Source organism: Psittacula echo (genome assembly GCF_963264785.1).
Source record: "Psittacula echo genome assembly, chromosome: 5".
NCBI classification, from domain to species: Eukaryota; Metazoa; Chordata; class Aves; order Psittaciformes; family Psittacidae; genus Psittacula; species Psittacula echo.
In genome coordinates, this window is record NC_137739.1 from 34,084,652 (window position 1) to 34,111,611 (window position 26,960).

The following is a 26,960-nucleotide window of genomic DNA, read 5'->3' on the forward strand; positions in this document are numbered from 1 at the left end:
CACCAAAGTTTTAACACACCCATTTTTTTTCAAACCTTTAAAATCTTTCTCAAAGTAATTTGAATCAAGTGAAAACCAGCAGTATAAAGACACTTGGTGTCATTTCTTCTCCTTTCCACAAATGTTACTGAAGTCCCTAAGGAGGAGCCACTACTACAATCATACAGGATTAGGAAGGAGAACACACAGAGCACTGTTTTTCCTATATCAATTACATTTCCTTCTAATTTCTCTTGGCCAATAAAGTTAAAGATTTGAAGGTGTTAGGAACAAGAATAATTAATTATATGAAGAGACAAATTCTGTATACAGACATCTTTCACCTGATTTCAGAGACTGATTTTCACAGCACTGCATGACTCAAAAAAGGACAATATTAATTTTGTTCAGTGTTAGTGACTGAAGTATGTTAAGGTTTGTCCATGCCATTTTCATATTACCCAACAACGTAAATTCCATAAGAGAAGCAGATATTAGATCCCCTTTTCCTTAAAGTATTCTGCTTTACCACAGATGAATGAAACAGAAGATATACCAAAGGAAGTAACCACTGAGTTTGCACTCTAAACAAACACAATTCATTTTGATAATACTGAAGATTTTTTTCTCATCGTTCAAACTCACAGTAGAATTATTGTATTTGGCAGACACTTTCTGTGAAATGTCTTTATTGGTGCTTTTATGTGTTAGGAAGCACAAAAGAAAAGGGAAAGTGAGATATATAAAGCTGTATCTTCATTACAATACAAATGATTTTTACTCAGGTACAATAGTCTAGCACTGTACCATATATGGTGGTAAATGAAGAGGCCTAGTCAGTCTAATATGATGTAAAATCTTAGGGGAAGCAAAGTGCTATATTTCCTTATTTTCCTGTAGCTGGTTTCACACCAACTCCAAGAAAAAGATATATGGTTGGCTGGCTGTGACTGATACACTTGTATAAAAACTACCTGGGTCTTGTCTCCACTATGGCTGTACCTAGACAAAGGCGTCCTAACATACCTTTTATGATGATAAAATACAGGGATTTTCAAAATCTTAGTATTGAGGACAAAGCCTAATACATGCAATGATACTGGCAGCTTGCATAGTGCTAGTTCAAGGACATAATTTCTTCATTCTTTGTTTTCTTCATTCATTAAACTGAGGCAACAATTCTTTTTCCTGTGGTATTGAATAATGGCCTGTTCTGCTAGCCCAGAAATAAAACTAAGTTAAGATAGTCTTTGTATTGATGTGCTGCCTGTCTTGTTTATGATAGAAACTATTTTGGTTTTAGAAGCGAAATGTTCTAAGAAAAGCTTTTATAACAGGTTCAGAAACATAAAAGCCATTTCAGGGTAAGCACATCTCTATCTTTTATTTTGTTAGTCCTTGAAAGGGCTTTTTAAATGTTAACATCTATGACTCCTTCCCTCAACTGATGCTACCTTCTCAGCAATCCTTCTGTTGACATCTCTTTCTGTGCTTTTAGCTTGTCTCTCCTTTTTCCCAACCCCTTAAAACTTAGCAAGAACTTGGAATTGAACTTCTGGCAGACATCAAGCCACTAAAACACACCAAGTAAGTGTGTTGCATAAGTCAGATTTCAATAAAAAAATTTCTTTCCCCACCTCCACTGATATACAGAATATTTTCAACTCTTCTCTGGGGCAACATCTATATATTGCAGTGACAACTACGAAGCAAATCTGGTCAGAAAACAGGAAGCATTGTCAGCTTAAAATATGCTGGAAGAGATTAAACAGTAATGAAATGCTAGAGTCATATCCTGTTTCTATTTTAAAGAAATAAAGCTTTCTGCCTAAAACAGAATAAATTTAAACTGTGCACATAAAGTAGGTGCATGTGTACATACGTACCTTTTTTATTTCAAGCAAAAAAAAAAAAAAAACAAAAAAACAAACGGTCGTTTCCTTGTTAAGCTTTCCTAGAGATACTGGCAGCATTCCCTGTCTCACAGTGATAGCTACTTTGAGTATCATAAGTTCATTAGTAATGATTAAAAATTTTACAGCACTTGAGAAGAGGTTGATCCTATTTTATATGCCAATGTCAGTTAGCATATTATAAATTACAGTAGTCCTATTACACTGTAGCAAGTATTTAGCACTTATACATTGCTTTGAACACACACTGTGCAACTCTCAACTAATTCTTAACAGTGGAATGTAGAAATATTGTCCTGATTTCAGTGATAAAAAAAGAAAGGTGAGATAATTTGCCACAGGCTACTTAGTCCTGGGTGGATCGAGGACTATAGCAAGGGAAGAGTCAACTCTGAATCCATGGCTTCCAAGCCAGAACTGTCCAATATCTTGGTCACCATGTGACAGGTTTATTACTGCAGCATAGTTGGTCACTGCATAGCAAAGACATCCTTATCACATCGCACAATGAAAAACATCTTTTGGCTGTTGGACCTAGTTGTACTTTAATCTACCCTAACTCTACATAGAGAGCTAAATGAAAAATAAAGTCAGATAAAAACCTGAAGATTCTACGTCAGGTTCTTCAAACATGAAACTGCTTCTGCAAGATCTAGTTAAGCCTCAGCTTTCCCATAGGTAGCTTTCCTAAGTTGTTGTCTGCCTCAAAATTTTTATAATACAGATTGCTGAGGATAAAGAAAAAGGGAAAATCTTCATTAAGTTTTTCTGGTATTTCCCATTATAGAGCTGGTGTTCACCTACCCTCAATCCCAGTGATGGTTCCCATCCACAGACTGGAGCTCACTACAGAAACAGAAATGTGTAGAAAAGTCTAAGACAGAGTATAACTGTACATGACAATGAATAACTTTGTTGCCTTGTTTGTCATTTCACCTCAACTCACTCTTACCTTGCTGTCTATTTCTGCTAATTTCTACCAACAAACCTCAACATTCCTCCCTATTGTGCTTTAGCTATATTCATAGACATTAATATAGTTGAGGTCTTATTTCTGCACTGTAACCAGTGTCAGCTTCCTGAAAAAATCTCACTGAATGTTAAAAAAACTAACTGAATGTTAATTTCAGGATTTCAGAGGGACTATGTCAAAGAAATGTGGAAAATTCATACAAATACTGTCCAGGATCCATATGTATATTTTTTTTTATGTTCTCAAACAGTATCACAGACTGGAGAAGACAAGGTTCCTTCTTAGAAACCCAATATGTCTTGTCCTCCTGTGAATCATTTTATTTCCCAGTTGTTCAAAACAATACAGCAAATATAACACTGAATTCTAGCTTGACAAGATTTTCAGAATTCCTTTCTTATCATTTACTCGTGTTACTGGAATTATATACAGCTCATGAGTCACACATCCTCAGAATTATCTGTAATATAAAGATATTTATAATAAAGATAAGTGAAACCTTTACATAACCAGCCTGCTACTGAGAGACTCCACATTTTTGTTAGCATTTGAACCACTTCATTTTTAAGTTAACCCATAATTAGATGGATGCCATTTAATGCAAGGGATGTATTTGTTTACCAAGGTACCTCTTTTCTCCAAAACCAGAGCATTTTTATCCCAAATGAGCACTAAAATGGGGGGGGGGGGAGGGGAAGGAGGGGGAGGAGGAGAAGAAGAAGAGGAGAGGGGGAAAGAAAAAAACTCTTACTAAAAATATCAGCATATCATTATTCAAAATGTAAACAAAACCAAAATTACCAAACCACATAAACATTAGCACGTTTTAGTTGCCCTGAAAACAACTTGAGTTTAACAGTAAGCCACAACTATAGACCCAATTCTAATAGCTGACTTAGAGTTCAAATGCTTGCACATTTTTTTTTTTCCAAAGGCAAACCTTCTCAATTTGTCCCATAAGGGAACTTTGTGTAGCCATGAAGCTAAAATTTCACACTTGTTTTTATTAAGGAACAGGTCTTTAGGCACAACACCACAGAAACTGTATTAAAACTTTAACTTAAAAAAAAAAAAAAGGGTGCAATTTTACTGGTGTTAGGTTACCACAATTTCTACTAAGTCAACAGACTAAAAATGTTCCTAGATACTATCCCCAAAAAAAAGGTTTTAAATGTATATTACTTTTACAGGCTTTGCATTTTTACTCGCCTTGAGCTAGAAATAATTTTTTAAATACCAAAATATAAATTAATCTACTATTACAGTCATTATGTAATATGCTATACATTTAAATACATTAAAATGAGGTTTAGTTTTAAATATGCCATTCTCTTATATTAATGCTCCCATCTGCTCTTCATCATTGCCAAACAATAACTACAGAAGTTGTAGAAAGTAGCTGTAACAGCTGTGCCTTCCCATTTGATTTTACACACTCAAGCAGTGCAATATATGTGAACATGAATTCAAACATCACTGTCCTAGTGCTGTTCTGTATAAATAATAATAAAAATAATGATAGCCTACATACATCTTTAACTCTGAATCTACCTACCCAGGACACCTCTAGATTATTAGATCTGCTGAACTTCTGTGTTCCATCTTCCGGAATATTTTCTTAATCAACTCTTCTTTAATTGTATTTCAGCCCTACAAAAGAACAATGGATAACATCTGAATAACAAGACTCAGGGAACCTCTTAAAAAGTATCAAAGTGACTGAAGAGCTTAATTGCCATACACACAAAAAACATTGTAACGACACATTTTTAGCTCTGTAAGGAGGAAATTTAGCTAGGAGCAGCTCATTCCCCAAGCACAAAAATTCCTCTCAAAGACAGATAGACTAGAAGCCTAACTTTAAAAGTCTCACAGGAACTTCCCATTCGCTACAGGGGGAGCATAGGAAAACTATGGTAGCTACTGCAGGTTCTTCCCCAAACTGTCTGAAAGACAAACTCAGCTCTGACCAGCAGCCAGATCACCTCAGCAAAAAGCAAGTTAAAGAAACCAGATCCACCACCATCACCCACCCCAAGACTGGACTCTTCTTCAGCATAAAGAGAAGTTACTTGCAAGGAACTGAACACTATTCCTTTATGAGGTGCGTTGGCATCTTTACACTATGTGTAGACCTACATGTTATGGGACCTATGTGGTATCTTTTCAACGATCTGTTTGCCCCTAATCACTCTTTGCAGAGTGTGGTCCTCTTGCCTTTGCAAATGACTATAACCTGGCATTAGCAGGAACAGCCTACCTCATCCTTCTTTCCCTCTAACCTTCAAAATCCGAAAAAATCAAAAAATTTCCTTGATGGAACGAACACTGAGCTAGACAGGTGGGCAGATAAACTTACTGGTTGAAATCCAAAATATTTAATAGTTGTAGTTACAAAATCAATAAAAATAAGAATAAAAACTTGTGGTTAGAAGAATATAAGCCAAACAAACCATAGGAGAAAAAAAAAACAAAACAAACCACCAAACCACCCCCCCCCAAAAAAAAATCCCCCAAAAAACCCTCACAACCAAAAAGCAAAACAAAACAAAACAAACAAAAAAAAACCCCAAAACACAAAAAACCAATAACCAGATGCAAAGCAATGCATCTTAGATTGTTGCTACTTAAAAGAAAGCTCTTTCAAGCTAACTATTGAGAAGAACTGAAAATTTGGGGCATATTCTGACTACCTATACTGTATGTACAAAGCACACAAGACTGAGGAAACAAGCACACATAATTTATGGGTACTGCTGGGAATGAGAAGTCGATGGCTGAAGTGACTGCCTTTATGCACAGAGACAACATGAACATACTGATTGACAAATACCCAAAAAAGATCTTATTAAGACACTAACTTTAGCTTTTAGCCTAAATAAGAAAATTGCAAGCATTTGTTTTAAATCAGTTGCTGGGGGGGTTTCAGTGAGACTACATACACTTATGCGTGCTTATACCTGTTTTCCTCTCGAGTAGTTTACCTCGTGTTAATTTCGAAAATCTTTAAGCAACCAACTTTAATCTTAAACTAGTCAGGTTTAAGCTGCAACACGAATTGGCACACTCCGTTTCAGCATGTGCACCTTCACCTCCTGGCATTAGTAGGACTTCTACAATTTTATCATGGGGAAAGAGTCACTGTAACTGAGGAAAGAAAACAGCGCTTTTCTTCACATGAAGGTCAGAAGACCTAAAAGTGTGACCGTGTACATCTTCCAATCCAACAGAGGCAAAAACTCCAGAATATTAACGTTCAATGGCAAACCGCTCAAATTAAGCTAATTCTGAAGCAGAGGTATGTGAGAAAATACTAACTTGGGGTCAGTAAGCGAATTTCTGCTGTGTACACGGCATACGTGGAGTTCGGACTCCAGGAATGACAGTGATAGCGAAAGACCAGAGCAACTGAAGGGTTAAGTGGAAACATTTGGGGCTCCAGACACAGGATTCCACACAGGTCATCAGCTGCCGCTCTCCACACGAGGTAGCAGTGCCAGTCGGCCGGAAGGGAGCCCATTACTCGGGTGGGGTGGTAAGATTTCTGGTGAGGCTAGAGCTGACGGGACACAGACGGTTACAAGAAGGGCACTGGGAGAGGCGCCTTGAGGTGTGGAAAGCGTCAGGAAGCTCGCGGTGTTCTCGCGGACACAACCGTTACCTGAGAAGCGAGCGCGTAGGGGGCGTGGGGTACTACCTCTGCCTCCAAGGCGACTGTAACCCAACCTGAAACGTCGGCAGCAGCACACCCAGGCGGGACCAGCCGCTGCCTCTAAGACGGCCAGAGCTCGCTGTCCCATAGCAGGGATTACCTCAGGCTTCAAGCCAGCAGCCTCCCGGCCGCGCTCACAGGACGGCAGAAGCACAACCCCTGGGGCGACAGCCCTTTTTACTCCCCTCATTCCCCCAGCAGCATTTCACGCCTGAGGGGCAGCTGCGCCGCGCCTGACGCCACACCGAGCCGAAATCTCGGTGACAGACTACAACCCCACAGCCACCGACGCAGCAACGACTCTCCTTTCCCTTCTCCAGCCACCCTCGCGCCGCTGCCCAGCCAGCGGCTCTCTACAGAGCGGAGGCAGAAACGGCCCCCACCACCGCGGAGGCCTGTGGGACAGGTAGTCCCCCTCTGCCTTCGCTGTGACGCCAGGAGCCTGGTGAGAACTACCATTCCCGGCGCACCCCGCGGCCGACCCGGCGCTGTGACCCGCCGCTGACTGAGGGAGCGGCTGCGGCAGGAAGGCGGTAGGGCGGCCTGGTCAGCCAGCCGCAGCGATGAGCTCGGCCAGGGAGTCCCAGGGCCACCACGGCCGCAAGCGAGCAGCTTCCCCTGATGTAAATAGGGGCGGCGGGAGGGGGGCGGAGGAGGAGGCTGGGAGGGAAACTGTGGCGGAGTGCCGGTACGGCGCGGGACGCAGGGAAGGCCGTGGCCTCGCGTTAAAAACCGTCCGGGAAACAGCGGCGTCGGAGGCGTCATGGGAGAGCTGGAGGTTGTGGGATTGACCGCGGCCGCCAGGCCCACCGTGGTGGAGAGGGCAGGCGGGCGGGTGGGCGGTGCAGTTAGCGTGTGCTTCTTCAGGGCTCCAGGAGCTGGGAGGCGGCGGACCTTGGCAACGAGGAGCGGAAGCAGAAGTTCCTGCGGCTCATGGGTGCTGGGAAGGTGAGGACGCTCCGCTGCCCCCCGCGAGCACACGGGAGCTCGAGTAGGAGGAGGTCTCCCCCCTCAGCGGCTCTGTGGGGTTTTATATTTGCAATGCAGCGAAACCTCCCTAGGAGGCTTGCTGCAGTCCGCAGTGCTCTCAGAAGAAAAAGAGAACACTCAAAGGCAATTCTGCTTTGGGATTCTCCTTTAAGGAGGATTTGGGTTTCACAGCCGCAGCTGTCTTATGTCGGCAGCGTTTTAGCGCAAAACATAGGTCTTAAATAGTCTAGTGTCTGCTGTGCAGCTTCCTCACACACCTTCATCCTTTCAGACCTGCTAATAAAATTATTTGTTAACACTTTTGAAAATTCTTGTTGTAAATCAACAAACCTGTACACTAGGTCTGTAAAATTCTCATTCATTTGAGGAAAAAAAAATATAATTGTGCTTTTTCCATCTAAAAAATATTTAGTATTGTAATTGTACATACCTACAAGAAATATAATTTCACTTGTGCTAGCTTATTATGCCTGAATAGTGTATTTTTGTAAGTTAAAATATTTTACTTAGAATATTTTTGTAAGTTAAAATATTTTACTGTATTAAAGAGGTGAAAGTTATACTTCCTAGGGGACAGGAATATAATGCCCTATTAAAGCATCCCACTGCCACTAATCTTAACAATATCTGCTTGGATACTTAATGCTGCTTGCTATGTAATGCCAGTTCTTGCCTATAGGAACACATTCACTAATGAACAACTGCTGAGCCAATTAATTAGTGAGCACTGTGAAGGTCTTGCTTGATATTGTGACCAGTCTAAAAGTGGGATCATTGTGAGCTGCACTGACTGAAGTATTGCATAGTGCCAGAGAAAGAAAGGTCAGAATCGAAACTGACACGTGTCCAGCATTGTGTAGTGTAGTTTTCATATCAATGGCAAGAAACAGAATGAAATAGTTGTAGAAATAGAAAAATACCAGCTTTGGGGTGTGGGAAGAGTAAGAAGTAGTTAGTCATTGGGGTTACTTTTTCAGAAAATTTGAAGGTGAAACAAGTTCATCAAGAGGCAGCAGTTGTTAGCTAGTGTAACTTACAGTTCTATAGTTGGTTGTCAAGGTTTGGCAGCAGACCTTTTCTGTTCAAGATTTCCAGAACGTTGGCAGAGCTGTCAGTGCACCCTAAAGCTCCAAAACAAACTGCCTTTTCTTTTAGAAAGAACATACTGGCCGCCTTGTTATCGGAGACCACAGATCAACCTCTCACTTCAGGACAGGTCAGTTTATCCAACAACTGATACAAAGTTGGAAATCTAACCCTTATTTAGGAGCATATCAGTACTTTGAGCTTCATAGATACTCCAGGGAGAGACTTCAGATTTTGTGGCTGGAGTTCAAGACAGTTCAGGCTATGGATTTGTAGAAGTTCTGATTTCTTGTTAGGTTGCTGACATTTCTGTAACTGCTTTCTTGTCTTCTGAAATCCAGGTTCAGCAAAGTATTTGGTGGTCAGTTTAACTTATGTACAAGTGCCCTGGAAATCAGCCTATAGGTCCTCAGTTTTACTTTGCTGTCAAAATAAGAAAGTAAAGCTTTATTGCTATTGGTACCTAGCAGTATTATACTTCTTGTTGTCAGGAATAGATATCGACACCTCTTAAATTGTTGGGCATGGAAAAGAGCATGCTTAATTTCTGCTCCTACCTGACTACCTATTGAATAGAAAGATCTCTGCCTTAAAGCAGTGAGGTAGAAGCTGAAAAAATCTGCAGGGTCATCTTGGCTGTCAGCAGTAATTTGATGTCATGTAACATATGACCATGGTAACTTCTTATCATGCTTGTTTAGGTAGTAAGTCAAAATACATTGAAACCAGGCTGAGCTTGGCTGTTGTGAGAGAAGCTTTGATAAAGCTGTGTAGAATACCAGCTGCCAGAGTTTCAGAAAGCTCCTTTCCCTGATACATTCCAATAGTAATTTTTCAGTTGAAAAATTATCTATGGGCCAAAACACCAAAAGAAGCCTGGGGATTTGTTCCGGGTTCTGCTGTTTGCTTGCAGAATGACTGAGAATCACTTCCTTATACCTGAATTTCCTAGAAAGGCGATGATGTTTGCCCTAAGTATCCGTAAGAAATCACTACTGCTTTGTCATTAGCAAAAAGTTAAGATGATGTTTTTTCACAAAAAATCAGAGTAGCTATTTTCTTAACACTTCCTTGTCCATCATACAGTTATTGTCCTTTTATAATAATGCATAGCTCTAATTTCCAAATGAGAAAATACTAATTTGCAATACAAGCTTTATTTTTTTTAATTTTACAGAGATAAAAATTGAAAATTAGACTATTACAGGCCTCTTGAGGGAGAATTAGGGATTCCTACCTTTTAAAAGAAAAGAGGTTTCTTAACTGTTTCAGACCATATTTTCCCCAGTAAAAATGATTCTTTAGTTGCATCCTCAAACAAGTAAGTAAAAAGGGCATGTAGAAGTAGCTCATAAAAACCAGTTTTTCTGCTAATTTCTAAAGATGGGAAAAATACAGAGATGTAGTAACCACCCTTTGTAATTCAGGATCATAAAATAGTTTCAGATACATCTCTATATACGAGAGTGGTAGTATTGTCCCAACTTCTGTTGTTATATATTATTCATGGTTTAATCATAGAATCGCATGAAGGTCAGAAACTTTTTCCTTGCTGTGACATGTTGTAGCATTGTCAGGAAGTACAGAGAAGCCATATTGGTTACATTTACCTGGTTTAGTAGAACATAAAGCCATGCATAGCACATCTGTCTGAATGCATCAGCTCTTAGAAACTTACAAACCCATCTTTGTATCAAAGCAGTTTTGCTTGCAGAGTCATGTGATTGCTTATAAATATGATGGTTTGTATGCAGTAGTAGTCCAGTAGTTTTAAGATGGCTAAATTTAAACTTTTTTCACAAATATATCGATAAAACTTTGAAAATGTGACTTCTTGTAATTTGGTGTCTTTGTTAATTTGAATGAACCATAACCAAAGTACACTGGACAATGCAGGGGAAGAAGACAAGAAAATGAATGAAGAATTGGAGTCTCAGTACCAACAAAGCATGGACAGCACGATGTCTGGACGAAACCGCCGCCATTGTGGACTTGGTTTCAGTGAGGTAGTAAGGTGTTTATTTCCATAACGATTTGCCTTTCAGTCCACTAAGACAAGATGATACATGGTTTAAGAATCCATCACTACAACTGCTGGCAAACTGCTGCAGTTTGAGTTAAAAGAGAAACTTACTGCAGGCCCTTTACCCCTAATTGTGTATGTTGTGGTGGCCTGAAAATTATTAATGTTTCTTATTGTTCTGAAAAGTGATATGACATGTGTAATGCTCCATAGTAGTCAAGACTGATGAGGACAGAAGGTGACAAAGATACTAAATCAGGGTCTTGCCATGTAATACATAAGAAGACAGGATAACCATCTGCATTGTTGCTGAGAGCTAATTAATCATAGCTGTTTCTTGTGGTGCGGCACATACCTCTTTGGGCCTGAAACGGAACTGGCTATAGAGGTGTCAGACAAGGGTAATGTGCTGTACAGAGTCCTTCAGTGAGCTGGTCTTGTACTTGCAGAGAATTCCATAGGTGAGCAGGAAACATGACAAAACCCAAGAGAATCAGGTTATTTGGAACATGTCTTCATCTGTCGATTGAAAGATGCAATAATTATTTTTTTGCTACCTGTTAACACCAATTACTGCATAAAAATATAGCTGATTTTTCCAGAGCGAGTAAAACCACCTGTGCAATGCTAGGAATTCTTAATATTACAGCTATGGAGGCTTTGCTTGTCAGGACCATGAACAAAATGTCATTTTGGGGATTGTTATTGATAGCAGGATCATTGGGTTACTTCAGCATTCCTCATGCTGCAGTGCACAAAACTTAATTTCAATAATCAGTCACAAATGTGAATTTTTGGTGGTGTAGCTGTTCGTTTCATTATGTTTTCTCCATGACAGATGTTCAGGTGTCATGTACTGCATATACCAAAGTAAGTATTTACTAAACTGAAGTGACCTGAAACTTTTCAAACTCACTTAATGGTGCTTTTAGGATTTCTGCCGTAACTAAATAAGAATGTGGCTGGTGAAGCCATGAGTGTCATGGTTGGTATATGGTTAACCACTTTAGTGGAGTTGCTTTCTGTATACTAATTTGTATGTTAAGGACTTGGGTTTAGCAATAGAGCCCATTCTAGTACTAAAATGAAAGGAGCCATTAAGCAAAACATTCTCACTGTGAAATATTAAAAGCTGCAGTGGAGTTGCCAGGAAATAATGGTTTATCTGTCTCATAATCTGAACTTCCAGTTTCAGGAAAGTGAAGAACAAGAAGAGGCAGTTGGACACTCCTCTGAAGAGAGTTCAGAGGACTCCGAAAGTGGCTCTGAGTCTGAACAAGAGGAGTCTGCAGAAGAGCTGCAATCTGCTGAAAAACATGTTGAGGCTGAGGTTCCAGAAAGCAAAAAAGAAGCAAAAAGCAACTATAAAATGATGTTTGTTAAAGCCAGTGGTTCATAACTGCAGATGTAACAGCTTTGTATTCCAAGTACAGTAAGCCTTATTGTTACAGTGCAAAGTGGAGGACTGCTACAGCACAAACGTTTGTATTATGATTTTAAAAAGACCCCATTAGATGACAAAGTAGTATTTGCTTTCTGTTGCCATGGATAACATTTTTACAGGCACAGTGATATTACTGGTTTTTGTAAAGCATATAAAATACTGGATGGAGTAATAAACTTTTTGTTCCTGCCAAATCTCTGCAATGTTATCGAAACTTTCCCTCCCCTTATTCCATACCAGATAAGGAAACTTCATGTTAGTGGTTTCTTTAGTTAGTACCCTAGTCTTGAATTTTTAACTGTTAAGATTACATGTGAATTACTTGCTGTTGCATTAGTTGTAAAATACTGGTATCAGCGCCATTCTGTGATGTACTAAAGCTTTAAGCAGTGATTTTGTCTATAGATGCTAGTGTTTACAGGGTTTAGAGGAGAGGTCACTCAATTTTGTGACAGTGTTAATCACTGCATCCACCTGAGGTCTTACAGAAGTTGCACAGGAGAAGGTTTTGTTGAAATGCGTAATACAACAGATTGTTCTAATTACTTCTTTGGCTTTATAAGGAGGAGGATAAGCTGTAGTTCATTATACCTTTAAGTAGAAAAGAGTGAGTTTTGAATTACTGTCTCCTGGTTGTAGCACTGAGCTATTATGAACAATAACTTGTCATGAAGAAACCAATTTACTTTGAAAGAGAAAATATACTTTGATAATGAAAAAGAGATGCAAAAAATGTAGCTTTTTTAAAAATAGAGAATACAGAATGAAGTACTAAAGCCCTTCTTCCTTTTATTCCTGCATCACTTGGAGGTCTGAGTCAGTTACTACAAAAACGTTGTACCTCTCAAGTAAAGTTGATAACAGTGTCAGGAGTTCCAGTAACTCCTTCCAGCAAAAATTAAGCACACCCATTCCTCCACAAATTTGTAGTTTACTGCATTCAAGTAATTAATAAAATAATGTAACTTTTTAGACTTAGTTTCCTCTTAGTACATCAGACACATCAACTGCCTCTGTACTGGGAGAGCAGAACAGCTGATCTGTACCCCTGCCACAGCAGTGTTTCAGGAAACACTCTGGATGCTTGTGCAGAATCTTCCATGTCTGTATACAGTTTATGACATGCAGACAACATGTGCAGGCCAGTTTGCTTATGTGAAAGCAGCAGCATGTACTATCAGTGTATAGGTTTATTGAATGTAAACACGGCAGCAGCATAATTTACTGGGGGAGAACTTGGAATATGGAAAAAATAAAAGTAATATGATTGTAAATAAAAACTGAGTGTAGATTTTGATTGGTTTACTATATTTGCATTTAAAACAAAGTTTTTCAAAGTAATTCTTTGAAGTAAAACTTGAAAAAGTAATTTGGTTTTAAGATCAATGTTACAGCAGTCACTAACAGTGATTTGCAGTCGATTTGTATGAGTTTCTTTTTGTTTTCTCAATACTGCCAGCTTGTAATACATAGAGAGAAACTAAAGTTCCTTTTTAATTTTGAAGAAAGAAACCTCACCATCACTTATGAAAGCTGCTCTTTCTAGGAAGAGAGACACCCTCCCCAAAAGATAAATGATTAAGTTTCCTAATAGACTGATATAACTTTATTTCTATTTAGACACTTAACTTAAGCTACACTTACTAAAACCAGCATTTCACTGTTAAGTTCTTCTAGGTACAGCTGCTGCCTTTTATTGCCTTAAGGGCCATTACCAAATTAAGGCATGAGCTGCAAAATGCTGCGTATACACTAACACCTCTGCCTTCTGTCCCTGAGCTCTCACAACCTTTCCTTCTGCAGCTGTTCAGCATCCATGTGGATCTCCGACCTTCCCCACCAGCATGCGTGCAGTAACTCGCTTTCAAGAGGCAATGGAATCTATTGCTGCAGACTGCCGGGCTGAGGACCCCGCTGCTTTTCCATTGGCCTGCAAGGGCACAGTAAAACATCCCCTTAGGGCTTTTCTCCATGGTGGAACCAACCTGGAAAGACCCAGGAGAAGCAGACACAAGTCTGTGTTTTTGTGTAATATTTGTAAACATACTAATAACTTGCCAATTTAGCTGTGAAGGAGCCTGGCTAAGAAGCTTCTCTGTATATAGAGAAAGGCTGATTAGTTCAGTGCAGACAGTGTAGTAAATGTTTTCATTCATGGTCAGTTTTAGCAATGTTTGGTATAATGGTATTAGCAGCAGTGGCAGGGACAGTAGCAGAATGGTGTCAGCTCTTGTACGTATCAGAGAAAGAGAACACAGGAAAAAAACCAAGGTTAGTGTCATTGGTTGATTCTAGACAGTTCTTCCTTTTTCAGGCTGGTATAGAAAGAGCTCCCAGAGATGATAGCAGAACACACATAAGCAGACATCAAATCCTGAAGAGGGCAACTGTATTTGTCTTTTCAATTTAGATTCGGCCACTGAAATTCCTCAACTCAAAGACCAGCTTATTTCCATCTCAATAGAAAGGCAGAAGTCTGCCTATTCTCCTGCAGTCATAGGAAACATCTGATGAAAGTTAGTGTTTGTAAACAATGCAATTTACATATACAAAGGCCAGTGCAGGCACATTATCAGTGCTTGTCTTTGGAAAACAGAAACCACTTGAACAGGTCACAAGCCCCAGCACACCTGTCCCACTTCCATTTGCCCTGGCATAGGGAACCCCTCAAGTCAAGCACCATCACAGCCCACTGACCACAGGGTCCTGCAGACACAAAAAAGGATGCTAAGCCAGGCAAAAAGGGATTCTCAACATCGTACAGGAATTCTTCAAGGCCAAGAAAACCAGATCTATAAGTTGCCCTGTGGCTTTATGCAACTGCTTTACAGTTTACTCTCCCTTTCTTCCTGAAGAGGAGGCTGACAACTTGATTCCTGAAAGTACAATTTATAGGCCAGCTTCAAAGCTATAGGTCCTTCTAAGGCTCTGGTTGGGGAATTCACATCAAAGGAGACATGCACATGTTCTGATGCCAGAGAGGATGGTTGGTAGAAATCTCTGTGGATTTGCTACAGTCCCCAGTACAAGGATTAAATTATGCACTGAAGCTGCCTCTGTAAACTGCAGGAGACAAAGAGAATAAGTGGCAGTGCAATAACTCATAATCAAAGCCTGGCACAATTATTTGCATCAGCCTCTTGGAAGCTGTCAGGGGATTAAGAGCATGTCCTGAGGTACCCTCACTGAAGGGACAAAGCAGAAGTTGAGTTTGTCTGCTTTTAAGACTGCCACCTCAACTGCACTTGTCGTGAGAAAAATATCTGAGTGGTACACAGGTGTTCAGCATCTCAATAGGTAGAGAAAAGTTTCCTTAGTTTTCACACAGCATGAAAGAAACAAAGTACTTCTTATTGATTTAATCTAATTTGATTTGATTTTGATGTGCAGATGCAGAATTAGGTCACACAAAGTTTGTGCTATTACCTATCCAAATCCAGTGCCAATTATGGTGTCCATAGCTCAGGAAGATCTAGTTGAGAAGAAAAAGAGAAGAATGGAAAGTAACACACATTAGAAGAGGCTTTTGTATTTGCAATCCAGCAATCCAGGGGCTCATATTGAAAAAAAAAAACAAAACCAACAAAACCCAACACAAACAACTTCCTTGTTTTGAACTTTTTCACAGCTGCCCACCCTGACCTGCAGAGAAATTATCTCAAACCATTACCATAAGTGGTGTACTAAGTAAATTTTCATCGTAAGTATATCAAGCTGCATTAATGACTGCAGAAAGGTTTGATAACTTGGTTCCTTTTCAGCCTTGTATTTATTGCTAAAGCTTTAAAGCAAATGCAGGTGAAGCTTTTCATCTTTAACTGGTTGGGGCCAAGCCTCCTTCTTTCCGTGACACCCTCTAAAATCTAGTAATTGTCATGTGTTTGTAAGGATGCAGTAGCAGAAGATCTCTTTCCAAAACTCTTTTTTTTTTTCTTGTCAAAAAGACTTAACATAACAAATCCATACTGATCACACACAAACACGCACACAAACTAAAGATTAAATTTATTCAGTAGTCAACCAATGCAGCCACTACCCAGATATTGAATAAAATCTGCAGATAAAATAATTTGCCAAGTAACTTCTAAACCAGGTTCAGTGAAGGTAAGTGAAGCATCCTCAGGCACACATTGGGCCTTGAGAAAGCCAGGGGACACAGCTACACTCACAAGATGTTGCTCTCTTTTCCCTGAGACTCCCAGCCAGGTTAGGACTTGGGAAACGAACAGAGCTGCCAGTTCTGGTACTCATTTCACCTGTGGTCCCTCAGCTTTTGTGTGTTCTGTCCTTCAGCACCAAAGGAAAAGAAAATGGGCTCAATGTGTGTGCATAAGTGTTCACGCCCCAACACATACACAAACACCCTGCAACTGAGCTGAGCAGAAGACAAAATCCTGTTCCATACTGGCAGAAGATGATGTTCAAAGGCACAATACAGAAGAAGCAGAGCAGAGACATAGAAGAACTGTTCGGTGTGAACTAAGTAGTCAGAAAAGCCAACAATCCATACAGTAACAAGAGACAAACAGAATTAGCAGTGACTTCTCTAGTGTCAGCTGTTTCTCCTAGAGTGGTGTAACTCACTGTGACTAAATGTCACCAGCTGTTTCATTAGGGTTACATCTTGCATAAGCCATCAGCCAAGGTTTCAAAAAACCTCCAAAAATCTCCCATGTCTCAAGAGATGAACCAGAAAACAATGGTAAAGCTTTTCTCAATTCTGGCTCTAGAGATAAAAATCAAGCTAGCCCAAACCCCTTGACAATATAACAGAACTGTGGCCAGAGGCTGCAGCAGGCCCCACAACACTGTCTTGCACTATCACATCACAACTGCACCAACAGAAGCCCTCACTTGGGCCAGGCTCTGTGCGAAGAGAACACCCCTGGCACTGGTGCAAGGTGTTTCTACAGGGAAAAGAGAGTTCCACACATGCTAGCCATTTTTAACTGTAATTTGGCTTAAAAGAACAGAGCCTAGAAGCTGGCAACAGAAAAGATGACCGCTCCATTACCAAAATACTACATTGAAGTCATCAGTGATTTTCTCCTTCACCCACTGCCACCATTAACACTCTACTCTCTTGTGATTCCCATTCATAAGGTACTTTTTGTACTAGGATAACAGACTTTTATTCACACTTGCTATTCCTTCTTCTTACCTCCCCCTCCACAATTTAGCTCAAGTCCCTTTGTTAAAACATCTTGCTTTTGTCCAAGTCCAAGTATTCCAGCTCCTTCAACATTTTTACTGTCTTTATCTTCTAACCACTGGGCTGTTCTCCGCTCTCACCCTCAGCCTTTTACTCAGTCTTGTTTGCAGATACCTCTCTGCCATTATTTCCTACAAACTCACTCCTCACCTTTGTTTTCTTAATCTCTTTCTTCCTTTTGTGCTTTCTTATACCATAGCTTCTTGTAAAGGCTTCTTCTCGTGGGCAACAAGAAAACATCATTGTCCTTCAAGGTTACATCTTATAGCAGTTATTTCATCAATAACTGCTCCAAAAATGCTGTTCAGTTTCTCGGGTGTTTTCCTTGGAGGCTGTTTTACACTCTCTGTAAGGCAACTGGGAGCACTGACAGGTAAGTAACAAGTAAACACTGCACAAATGTGCACATATGCAATACTTTCTGGTTTTATTCACTTTTATAATTAGCACTTGAAGTTATTCTGCCATTTCTCAGTAATTTTGTGGCAGGCTTTATAATTTTACCTCTCTCTTAGGTTTACCTGTAGTTTAACATTCAAAGTATGGTTGTTGCACAGAATACCTCAACAGACTTGTATTAAAAATGCTCTTTAAAATTCCAAAGCTTTGAACTAAAGAAGTATCTCCAGAAGTTTTCATGGAAAGTTCATCTCAGTTGGTTCAATTCAGCTACAGTTAGATGCACCTTTTCAAATAATGGAAAAAAAATGTAAAGGGGTCAGACCCAATCAATATACTTGTTCAAACAGAATTTCAGGCACTGTGATGTGTGTATTTTTTGTGCTCTTTCTTTGTACTGCTCCACTATGAAGAAAGGTTGCTTTTGCTCGTAGAGCAATAAAAGTCTTAGCCTTTTGAATACAGCCAAATAACCAATGGGAATGTTTATTAGGTGTAAAAAATATAGCATTTTTTTCATGTTTTTCTTGTGCATGGCTTTGTTCTTTTTATAACTATGCAATACACAGACACACAGACATGCATGCGGCACAATCAAAACCTTTAAAATACCCAAAGACAGCCAGAAATCAGAGGGGTAACATCAGACCATGCCTTCTGTATCTTCCAAGTTTCGACACTAAGTAAATCTGGTCTTTCCTTCATATAACACCAGGGAGTTAATTGCTAAAATACTTGGGAAATTCGTGGTTTTACAGAGGGGAACAGACACCAATCTAAAACACATACACATACATTTGAAGATCTGGAGATCAGAGGAGTAGATGATGCAGGTGGGAAAACAAGGGTGTAAACAATACCAGACCACACTGGGAGGGCTCTGCTTTCTCAAATACCAGCCCAGGTCTCTCTTCAGAGACCAAGGGGTACCTGAGACCACCTCACTGGACCTTTAACAGTCTTTTGAAATAGCAGCACACAACTTCAGTTGGTATCTTTCAGTAGCTTTTACTTCCACACATAAGGAACTTCCCAGAATAGAGTCTATTAACATAGTTGTTTCCTCAAAAACCTTTTTATCTAGTTGTTTGTTTGGGTTTTTTTTACCAAACCAGTCTGGATGCCAACTACTGCTGCTTAGAATCACAGAATCATAGAATAGTTAGGATTGGAAAGGACCTCAAGATCATCAAGTTCCAACCCCCCTGCCATGGGCAGGGACACCTCAAACTAAACCATGTCACCCAAGGCCTCATCCAACCTGGCCTTGAACACCGCCAAGGACGGAGCATTCACAACCTCCCTGGGCAACCCATTCCAGTGCCTCACTACCCTCACAGTAAAGAATTTCTTCCTTATATCCAATCTAAAATTCCCCTGTTTAAGTTTGAACTCATTACCCCTTGTCCTGTCACTACAGTCCTGATGAATAGTCCATCCCCAGCATCCTTGTAGGCCCCCTTCAGATACTGGAAGGCTGTTATGAGGTCTCCATGCAGCCTTCTCCAGGCTGAACAGCCCCAACTTTTTCAGCCTATCTTCATACGGGAGGTGCTCCAGTCCCCTGATCATCCTCATGGCCCTCCTCTGGATTTGTTCCAACAGTTCCATGTCCTTTTTATGTTGAGGACACCAGAACTGCACACAAGACTCCAAGTGAGGTCTCATGAGAGCAGAGTAGAGGGGCAGGATCACCTCCTTTGACCTGCTGGTCACGCTCCTTTAGATGCAGCCCAGGATATGGCTGGCTTTGCACAAAGACAAGCACCAATGCTAGAGCCCACCAGGATTTCCTAGCAGCCCAGCAAAACATATGAACTCTAAGTAACAGTAGTGAGAAATAGGGTAGGGGAGGTCTGGGTGTTGGGCAAGCCCGAAAACGTGAAAGCAGGGCTACTTACGAGTATCAGGCTGTAGGTTTATAAATTGAGCTCAGCAGTAAAATCATAGTAACTGTAGTTGAAGAAATTGAAACCAGATGTATACGGGAAGAGAAGTCAGTCTGCATCATTCTTGCTTGGTATAACATTACAAAACACCAATTAGAAAACAGTGCCTTCAAAAGAACTGATACTGCTTTCTAACGAGTTTCTGTTTAATTATAATCAGTCCCAAACACACTGCTTAATAGGCAGATGTGGAAAAAAATAAAAAGCCACTTTCTGGCCAAAATGATACTGATCTGCAAGTAGACAAATATTAGAGAGTAGTGTTTAACACCTACAAAAGAACCTTTTGATTAAAAGAAACAGAACTGAAAAAGCAAACTGACACAAACCAAATGCTGTAAGTATAGGAAAATTAACCTTCATTATTTAAAAAATACACCCATCCCTGCAAAAAAGATGGATGTGTGAAATGGACTGGAGAACAGCATTTCACACGTTTAATAAAAAGTTTTGGAAGAAAAATTATCTTCATAATTTTTCCCCAAATATGGTATTACCTATAGACAGACCAAAATCTTTAGAAAGACTGGTTTTCTTAACAATGTTAATGGCATAACTATGGAACTGTTGGAACAAGTCCAGAGGAGGGCCACGAGGATGATCAGGGGACTGGAGCACCTCCCGTATGGAGACAGGCTGAGAAAGTTGGGGCTGTTCAGCCTGGAGAAGAGAAGGCTGCGTGGAGATCTCATAGCAGGCTTCCAGTATCTGAAAGGGGCCTACAAGGATGTTTCCTTAGGGACTGCAGTGATCGGACAAGGGGTAACGGGTTAAAACTTAAACAGGGGAAGTTTAGATTGGATGCAAGGAAGAAATTCTTTACTGTTAGGGTGGTGAGGCACTGGAATGGGTTGCCCAGGGAGGTTGTGAATGCTCCATCCTTGGCAGTATTCAAGGCCGGTTTGGACAGAGCCTTGGGTGGCATGGTTTGGTGTGAGGTGTCTCTGCCCACGGCACAGAGGTTGGAACTTGGTGATCTTGGAGTCCTTTCCAACCCTAACTATTCTATGATTCTATATATGGCAAAATCCTCCTCTTTCATGCTGGTATGAGCAGATTTTGTATGTGTGATCCAGAAAATTAACACCTCCCACAACCTGCAGAGCAAAAGTGCCTGCAACCCCTTCCCTTCCTTGTGAGGGCAGCAGACAGAATTTGGAGTCAACAGCTGCTGCAGTCCAAGATCCCATGGGCTGAGCTCCTCACCCACAATTACAGGCATATAGGCTGCCCTCCTGCCTAACAAAGCTGCTGTACAAAGAATGCAGTTTCACTGAGCCATGAAACATGTGGTCAAAGGCTCCTTTGTGTGCCTGAGAAACAGGACAAGCATGTCATAAGCAGCTCAGCTCTGAATTTCTGCTGCATGCATCTAAAGGTCAAGTACTCGCAGTCTCAAATATTCACTCTCAAGTTTGGAGAGTCACAGAAATACTTCTAATTGCTTCTTTACATTTTGTTCTAGAGATTAAGTTTCAGAAGAATCAAACATTTCCATTGGTCTCCATCGAATTGGTGTAATTTGAGGGAACTGTTAGCATGTAAATCCCTGCTGGTCAGTACCTCACTCACATACAGTGCACATGCTACTTTGTGATGCCTCCAGGTTTTTGTCTGGTTTTAAATTGAAGTTACTTTGGGTACTTTATTTCACCAGAAACTAAAGGGCTAAGAATGTGTCAGACAAACAGACAGAAAGGATAGCATTGTATCATTATGTATAGGACACAACCCTGGAAAATCATTCTATTCAAGAATAAAGGCAGATTTAATCAAATGCCAAGAAACATTTCTAAATAAAAAAAAAAAAGATGACACTTTGGTGTAGAGGGAACCTGATCCAAATCCCAGTGAAATAAATGCAAAACTGGGTAACTTCAGTAAGATTTGAACCAAAGAAGAACAAAACGTACCAGCACAAATGACTCTGGATTTTCAACTATATGAACACTACTAAGATGGCAGGCAAGACAGAGGCAAGAAGAGGCAGTTATGTTAATATTTTAATCTGTACATATACCATTTTCCACACTGTTATATTTTATTTAAATTAATGTTTTCTTGCAAAATACTCATTTCTGCTTCCAAAACTTTTTATAAAGGCAAAAATAAATCATTATTTTGGCAAAAGGTTCTGAAGTTGATACTGGCAGTATTGAGGTAAAGTAGATTGCATTAGCTAAATACATACAGAATATTTCTGAGTATAGTGTTAATATAATATGATTTGTCTTAAAGTCTGAAACTTGTAGGTCAATCATTTTCAAGAGTTTTGTAGCTATTACTTGGATACAACAAATAAACAAGTTAGTGGTTTCACAAAATACTGCAGAAGTATTTCTCAGTAATTTCTCATCCAGAGCTGAACTCAACTAATAATTGCATAATATTGGGAACTTTTTGCATGTCTTGCCTTCAAATGCATACATGTTTCAAGTAACATAGCTGCAGCAATTCATTTAATCTTATTTTCTCCTTAGGTAACTACCTCACCCTTTGCTCTGTACATAAGTAAAACACTGAATTTCAAAGTTTGGCAAAGTTGAGCAACAGGTGACAATACATACGATATTAGCAGGTGCCACATTACATTAGTTTTGCTGTTTCCAGGATAAATACTAGTCAATACATCATACTGTAACATTTATTGAAAAAAAATTCAAAAGAAAAATATACTTTTACTAGTGAAATGACACGTGCTATTATTGTTTTTTCATTTCTTCACGTATTTTAATTAAAAGTTTTCTTCTTTCACATCTTTCCAAAGAAACTAAAATTTGCCAGCTGTTTGTTTCTTAGGGGTCCTAAGCACACTGTGTAGCAATACTACCAAGTTAATCATATGGGATCGAAAAAGGAAATGGGAGTTAAAACTGGCTTCCATTATGGCTTTTGTGGGAAACTTCAGCTATACAGTGGTTACCAATGTTTAGAAATTCAAATTAAAAGTTCTTGCAATGTATTACTTAATGGGCAAAAGGGTGGGTGCTTAACTCTACAAAAATATTCAATCCAAAATACCCTTTTAGCAAATCTGTCCCTTGCATTAGCTCTACCCATAACCTACAAATGTGCTTCTAGTTTGTTCAAATTTTCTTTTTTTTTCCCATGAAACTTTACATTGTGCATCTGAGCCTGAGGGGGAAGTAACAGCATCTTTTAACATCTATGTTATCTCTTAAAAGAAATTCAGCCCTTGATTAAAAAAAAAAAATAATCTAAAATACATTGTTCTAAAAATACATTGTCAGTATTTTACAGTTTATTAAAAGTGCCATTTATTCATATAAAAAGTCTGAACTAAACGGAAGTAAAAATAAAATTATTTGCAAATGTCTTCATTTTCATATAAAATCCTCGTATTATTCTCAATGTATTTCCAGAAGAACGTCATCAGCTGATGTGCATCTTCAAAGAAAGGTGGTAAAGAATCTCCTCTTCCTTCCACATGGTGTCACTAGGAGGGATTTGAGTCTTACATCAAGTGTTCACTCACCGCTTTGGCTAGCGTGAAGTGAAATAAAACATGGTTAAATATTCAAGTGAGCACAATAAGCCAAGCAGTAAAAAACTGCAGAAAACATTTCTTTATTAAAGCCTTCTGCAGTTTGACAGAATGAACAAGTCCTATGGACATGTGAATGATTATCTTAGGATGCCACTGACGCTCAAACTCCTGCCACTGCTGTATGTCCCTGGTTATTGCAATTATTTTCTTCCCATTTTTCCTGAAGAAAATGTATGTTTTCATATATATACGTAAATATGTAACTATACATACACATGTATGTATATTTATATAGACATGTGATAAACATGTTTTTAAGTCAGTTTGGAATCACAGAATGGTTGGGGTGGGAAGGGACCTCTGGAGGTCATCTGGTCTAAGCCCTTTCTCAAGTCTAATACCCTAGGACCATATGGTTATTTTTCTGGGTTCTTGAGGTCACACCTGGGTACCCTATTCACAGGCAAAGATCTCAAGTGACAGTGACAATCAGCTAGCATATCCAACAAAAATGGTAGAATCTGGTTTTCAGGAAGATAAACTGAATCAGAAAAGCAAATATCTATTTCCATCAAGCTCTGTAGAGGCTCCTAATGTCTATACACATCTCTTGACGTAAATTTATCTTTTTTCACAGACCCTGTATAAGGCAGGTCACTGCCTGTTCAGGCCTTCCTTATATGTGCTCAGTTTTATTTAGATTTTTATTTTTTACACAGATATTTGACTCAGATCAGTGACAATGAAAACAAAGGTATCTAAAGGTCAACGCTATTTGAGTTATTCACTCAATCAATCCTCTTTTCTACTTCATTTATATTTTATCTTTTTGTCCAACATCAGGCAATAAAATTAGGCCCAAGGAAATCAGAAAGGTGAGAATAATTTCAAAGGAAACTATGGAAGCATGGTGAGTGCCTTAACTAGGGGCACACTTCACAGTCAAGTATAATATTTACAGGTTTTCCTAGTTCAAAGAGAAAAAAATCCTGAAAATACTACAGGGAAGAGAAGATATGCTTCTGAGGACAATGAAATTATCACAATTTTTAACTTGAAATGGCAAAGTAACTGGAGACAAATATCAAGTTTTCTGTTAATTCAATGAAAACCGTATCAAAGACATAAAAAAGTCAAACACAATATTGTAGAATTAGTTACAAAGGGCCAAATTTTCAGCTCACCTCAATTAAGACTCCGATGTTAGTTCATGTGTAAGATACTAGTTCACAACTGAATCCCCTGCTTGTATGAGTCTGCACTGTGGATTCATTTGAACAGCAACTGTACACGTCGCACACAGGCAAAAATACATATGCACCTGTACATTAGCCACAGGAGTCACAAACACTAGCCACCGGAGTACAAACCACTGCTGAAAATCTGGCCCCGTGCTACTGAGAGTACAGATGTCTCTTTCCTTCACCACAGTAAGATTATGGAAGCATCTTATCTGTAGAGGGACAGCAGTTATTTGAAGACTTTATCAGCCCATCCGTTAGCTCATTAGAAGCAGTATTTACAAGAATAAAAGGTTTCTGAAAAATAGATGCATGCATTCATTTGGATCTAATTTAGGTTTAGTAAAAATGTTAAAATTTTGCAAGCCACAGCAAAGGCACAATGGCAAATCAGACATGCCAAGAGCAGTTAGTTCTTACTTTTAAGGTGTTTAAACAAATGTGTAGTGAAATCCATTGCTTAAGGGGGAGTGAGGTGGCTGTGGTACGGAAGGTGAGGGTGCTTTAGATGGATAGGTCAACGGCTGAGCTAGAAGGGATCACATATAGGAATTAGACTGCACAATCAAACATTCATATTATAAATGGAGTGACTTCAGTTTTCTACCACATGAACAGGAAACCTGATTAGTAACCCAATGAGGTGTTACACTATTATAGTTACACGGAGCACAATTTAAACAACAACCTTTCTACCTACTGTTTTTTTTTCTGTTACTTGCATAAGTTATGCAAATAAACATTCCTGTTTGATGATAATATGGACAATCTATCTTAAGGCAAAGTTTAACTGGAACATTTTAAGGCACACAACACTGATATACTCTAATTCAGCCCTGCTTTTAAAACTGCACTTTTGAAATAGCACCTATCTTTGCTAATGTGATTTCAAGACTTCACTTGAGGTTGTACAGGTTTTCAAAATTTCCCTTGTTATATGCCAATGAGCAGAAATAAAAAGAATATATAGAAAAGTTAAAAAAAAAAAAATACATATTTTGCTTAGTACAGTGCCTGATATAGTAAATAATTTTTAGGTCTCAGATGAAACTTCAGGATAAAGAATACATTGATTAAAACTATCCTTGTTTATAAAAATGAGTAATGGTATAGTGTTTAAAGACAATAATCATAAAACTAAAGCCACTGAAACTCAGTCTTAAATTCTGCTTTCACATTTTATAGGGCCAAAGGCAGACCTAATTCCAAACCACACAATTTACGAAATCAATTCTTGATACTCCTGCATTTGATTTTAATATTCCCGATTCTTGGCACGATTTCCATTTAGAAGGTTGATTTCTTACTAGGAACAGAGGAACTCTAAAATGCTACTTTACAAGGACTAGATAAATGTACAATTTATATTAAAAGATTTATATTATCATAGTATCTTAACATAACTACTTCCTCCTGAAAAATGGGAAAAGTTAAGCTTCACAAGTGTTTCTTATAAGCAAATCTTTGTAAAAGATGTAGTAATTAGTTTTGGGTATTCACATAAGGTCTGCTTTGTCAACAAGGAGCAAATGACAACCCATACTTTAAAAATCAAACTGCAAAAATAAAAATGTGAAGGAATCTGTGAAATTCAAATAAATGAGAATGTATAATGTAATGTGCAAAGCATCAAATGCTTTTCCTTTTGATCACATTAGATCATCAGAAAGCAGGCTGTAACTAAAAAACCTGAACTCTTTTATGGTTTGTATGTTTTCTATCAAAATCAAACCACTGTGGATTTTTTTTTTCTAGGATTCCTTGAAAGGTGTTTGTTTTTAAAGGAGTAAGTAATAATTGAAATCAAAACAAGACATACTACAAAAACTGAAGACTCGAGACACAAATGTGGCAAGGAACATTGTGCATGCACATAAAGGTTTCTGCTTCCTTAAAGAATCAAACCAGTCACTATGTTAGGGTTTTTTAAGTGTCTGAAAGGGACAACTAAAGAATTAAGAAGATTCCTGTGGTTATGGATACCTAAGAATATGTGGTGATCACACTTTTGAAATAATTACAATACAAAAATTAAAATATTAACAAAAAACCTGTAGTAAACATAGCTACTACATTCACTACACAACATAAAAAGATTAGATCTACTTCAGTACTGTGCAGTTATTGCAACTTCATGCACACCAGAAGTAGGTTAACTAGCCACACGAAGACTGTTTAGTGTGGCAGGCACTCTGCTCCTGTACTAACACAAAGGAAGAATTTCAAGTATGGTCAGCATTCATCCTGGCTGATCTTGATTTTGGTGCTACATTTTCCCAGCAGAAGCTAGAACTCATGTGGCAAAATGCTGCGCTGGGTCATACCTCATGAAACACAAAAGTCCCATTCCATAACCAAGGAGTGCAAGTCTCTGTTACAAGGACCTGGCTTCCAGAACTGTCCAAAAGGTTATTCCTGAAATGCTCCCAAGATTCTATAATTCTGGTTTTGTTTGTTTGGTTTGGGTTTTTTCGTAATGTCTAACCTCCTCAGTGAATCATTTTATCCCTTTCAGTCATTTAAATTACCCA

General features: G+C 39.1%; 2 protein-coding genes across 3 annotated transcripts in view; one reads left to right on the forward strand and one right to left on the reverse strand.

The window, feature by feature from the left end:
* Positions 1 to 7,066: 7,066 nt before the first annotated feature.
* On the forward strand, positions 7,067 to 13,394 carry LOC308221160 (small acidic protein). 2 transcript variants are annotated; one of them, XM_080618122.1, is made up of 6 exons: positions 7,067 to 7,200; positions 7,445 to 7,525; positions 8,723 to 8,783; positions 10,550 to 10,659; positions 11,515 to 11,546; positions 11,866 to 13,394. In XM_080618122.1, the coding sequence occupies exons 1-6, from the start codon at positions 7,141 to 7,143 to the stop codon at positions 12,047 to 12,049; spliced, it is 528 nt and encodes a 175-aa protein (XP_080474248.1). In that variant the 5' UTR covers positions 7,067 to 7,140; the 3' UTR covers positions 12,050 to 13,394. The 2 variants fall into 2 exon arrangements, with proteins under 2 accessions (XP_080474248.1, XP_080474249.1); XM_080618123.1 differs by lacking the exon at positions 11,515 to 11,546.
* An 11,466-nt stretch (positions 13,395 to 24,860) lies between these two features.
* Positions 24,861 to 26,960, reverse strand: part of PLEKHA7 (pleckstrin homology domain containing A7) — a gene marked incomplete at both ends in the record, with an annotated part of 168,407 nt that continues 166,307 nt past the window's right edge. Inside the window, one exon of the mRNA XM_080618768.1 lies at positions 24,861 to 24,958. Within this exon, the coding sequence (XP_080474894.1) occupies positions 24,861 to 24,958 (98 nt within the window). The remainder of the gene's footprint in view (positions 24,959 to 26,960) is intronic.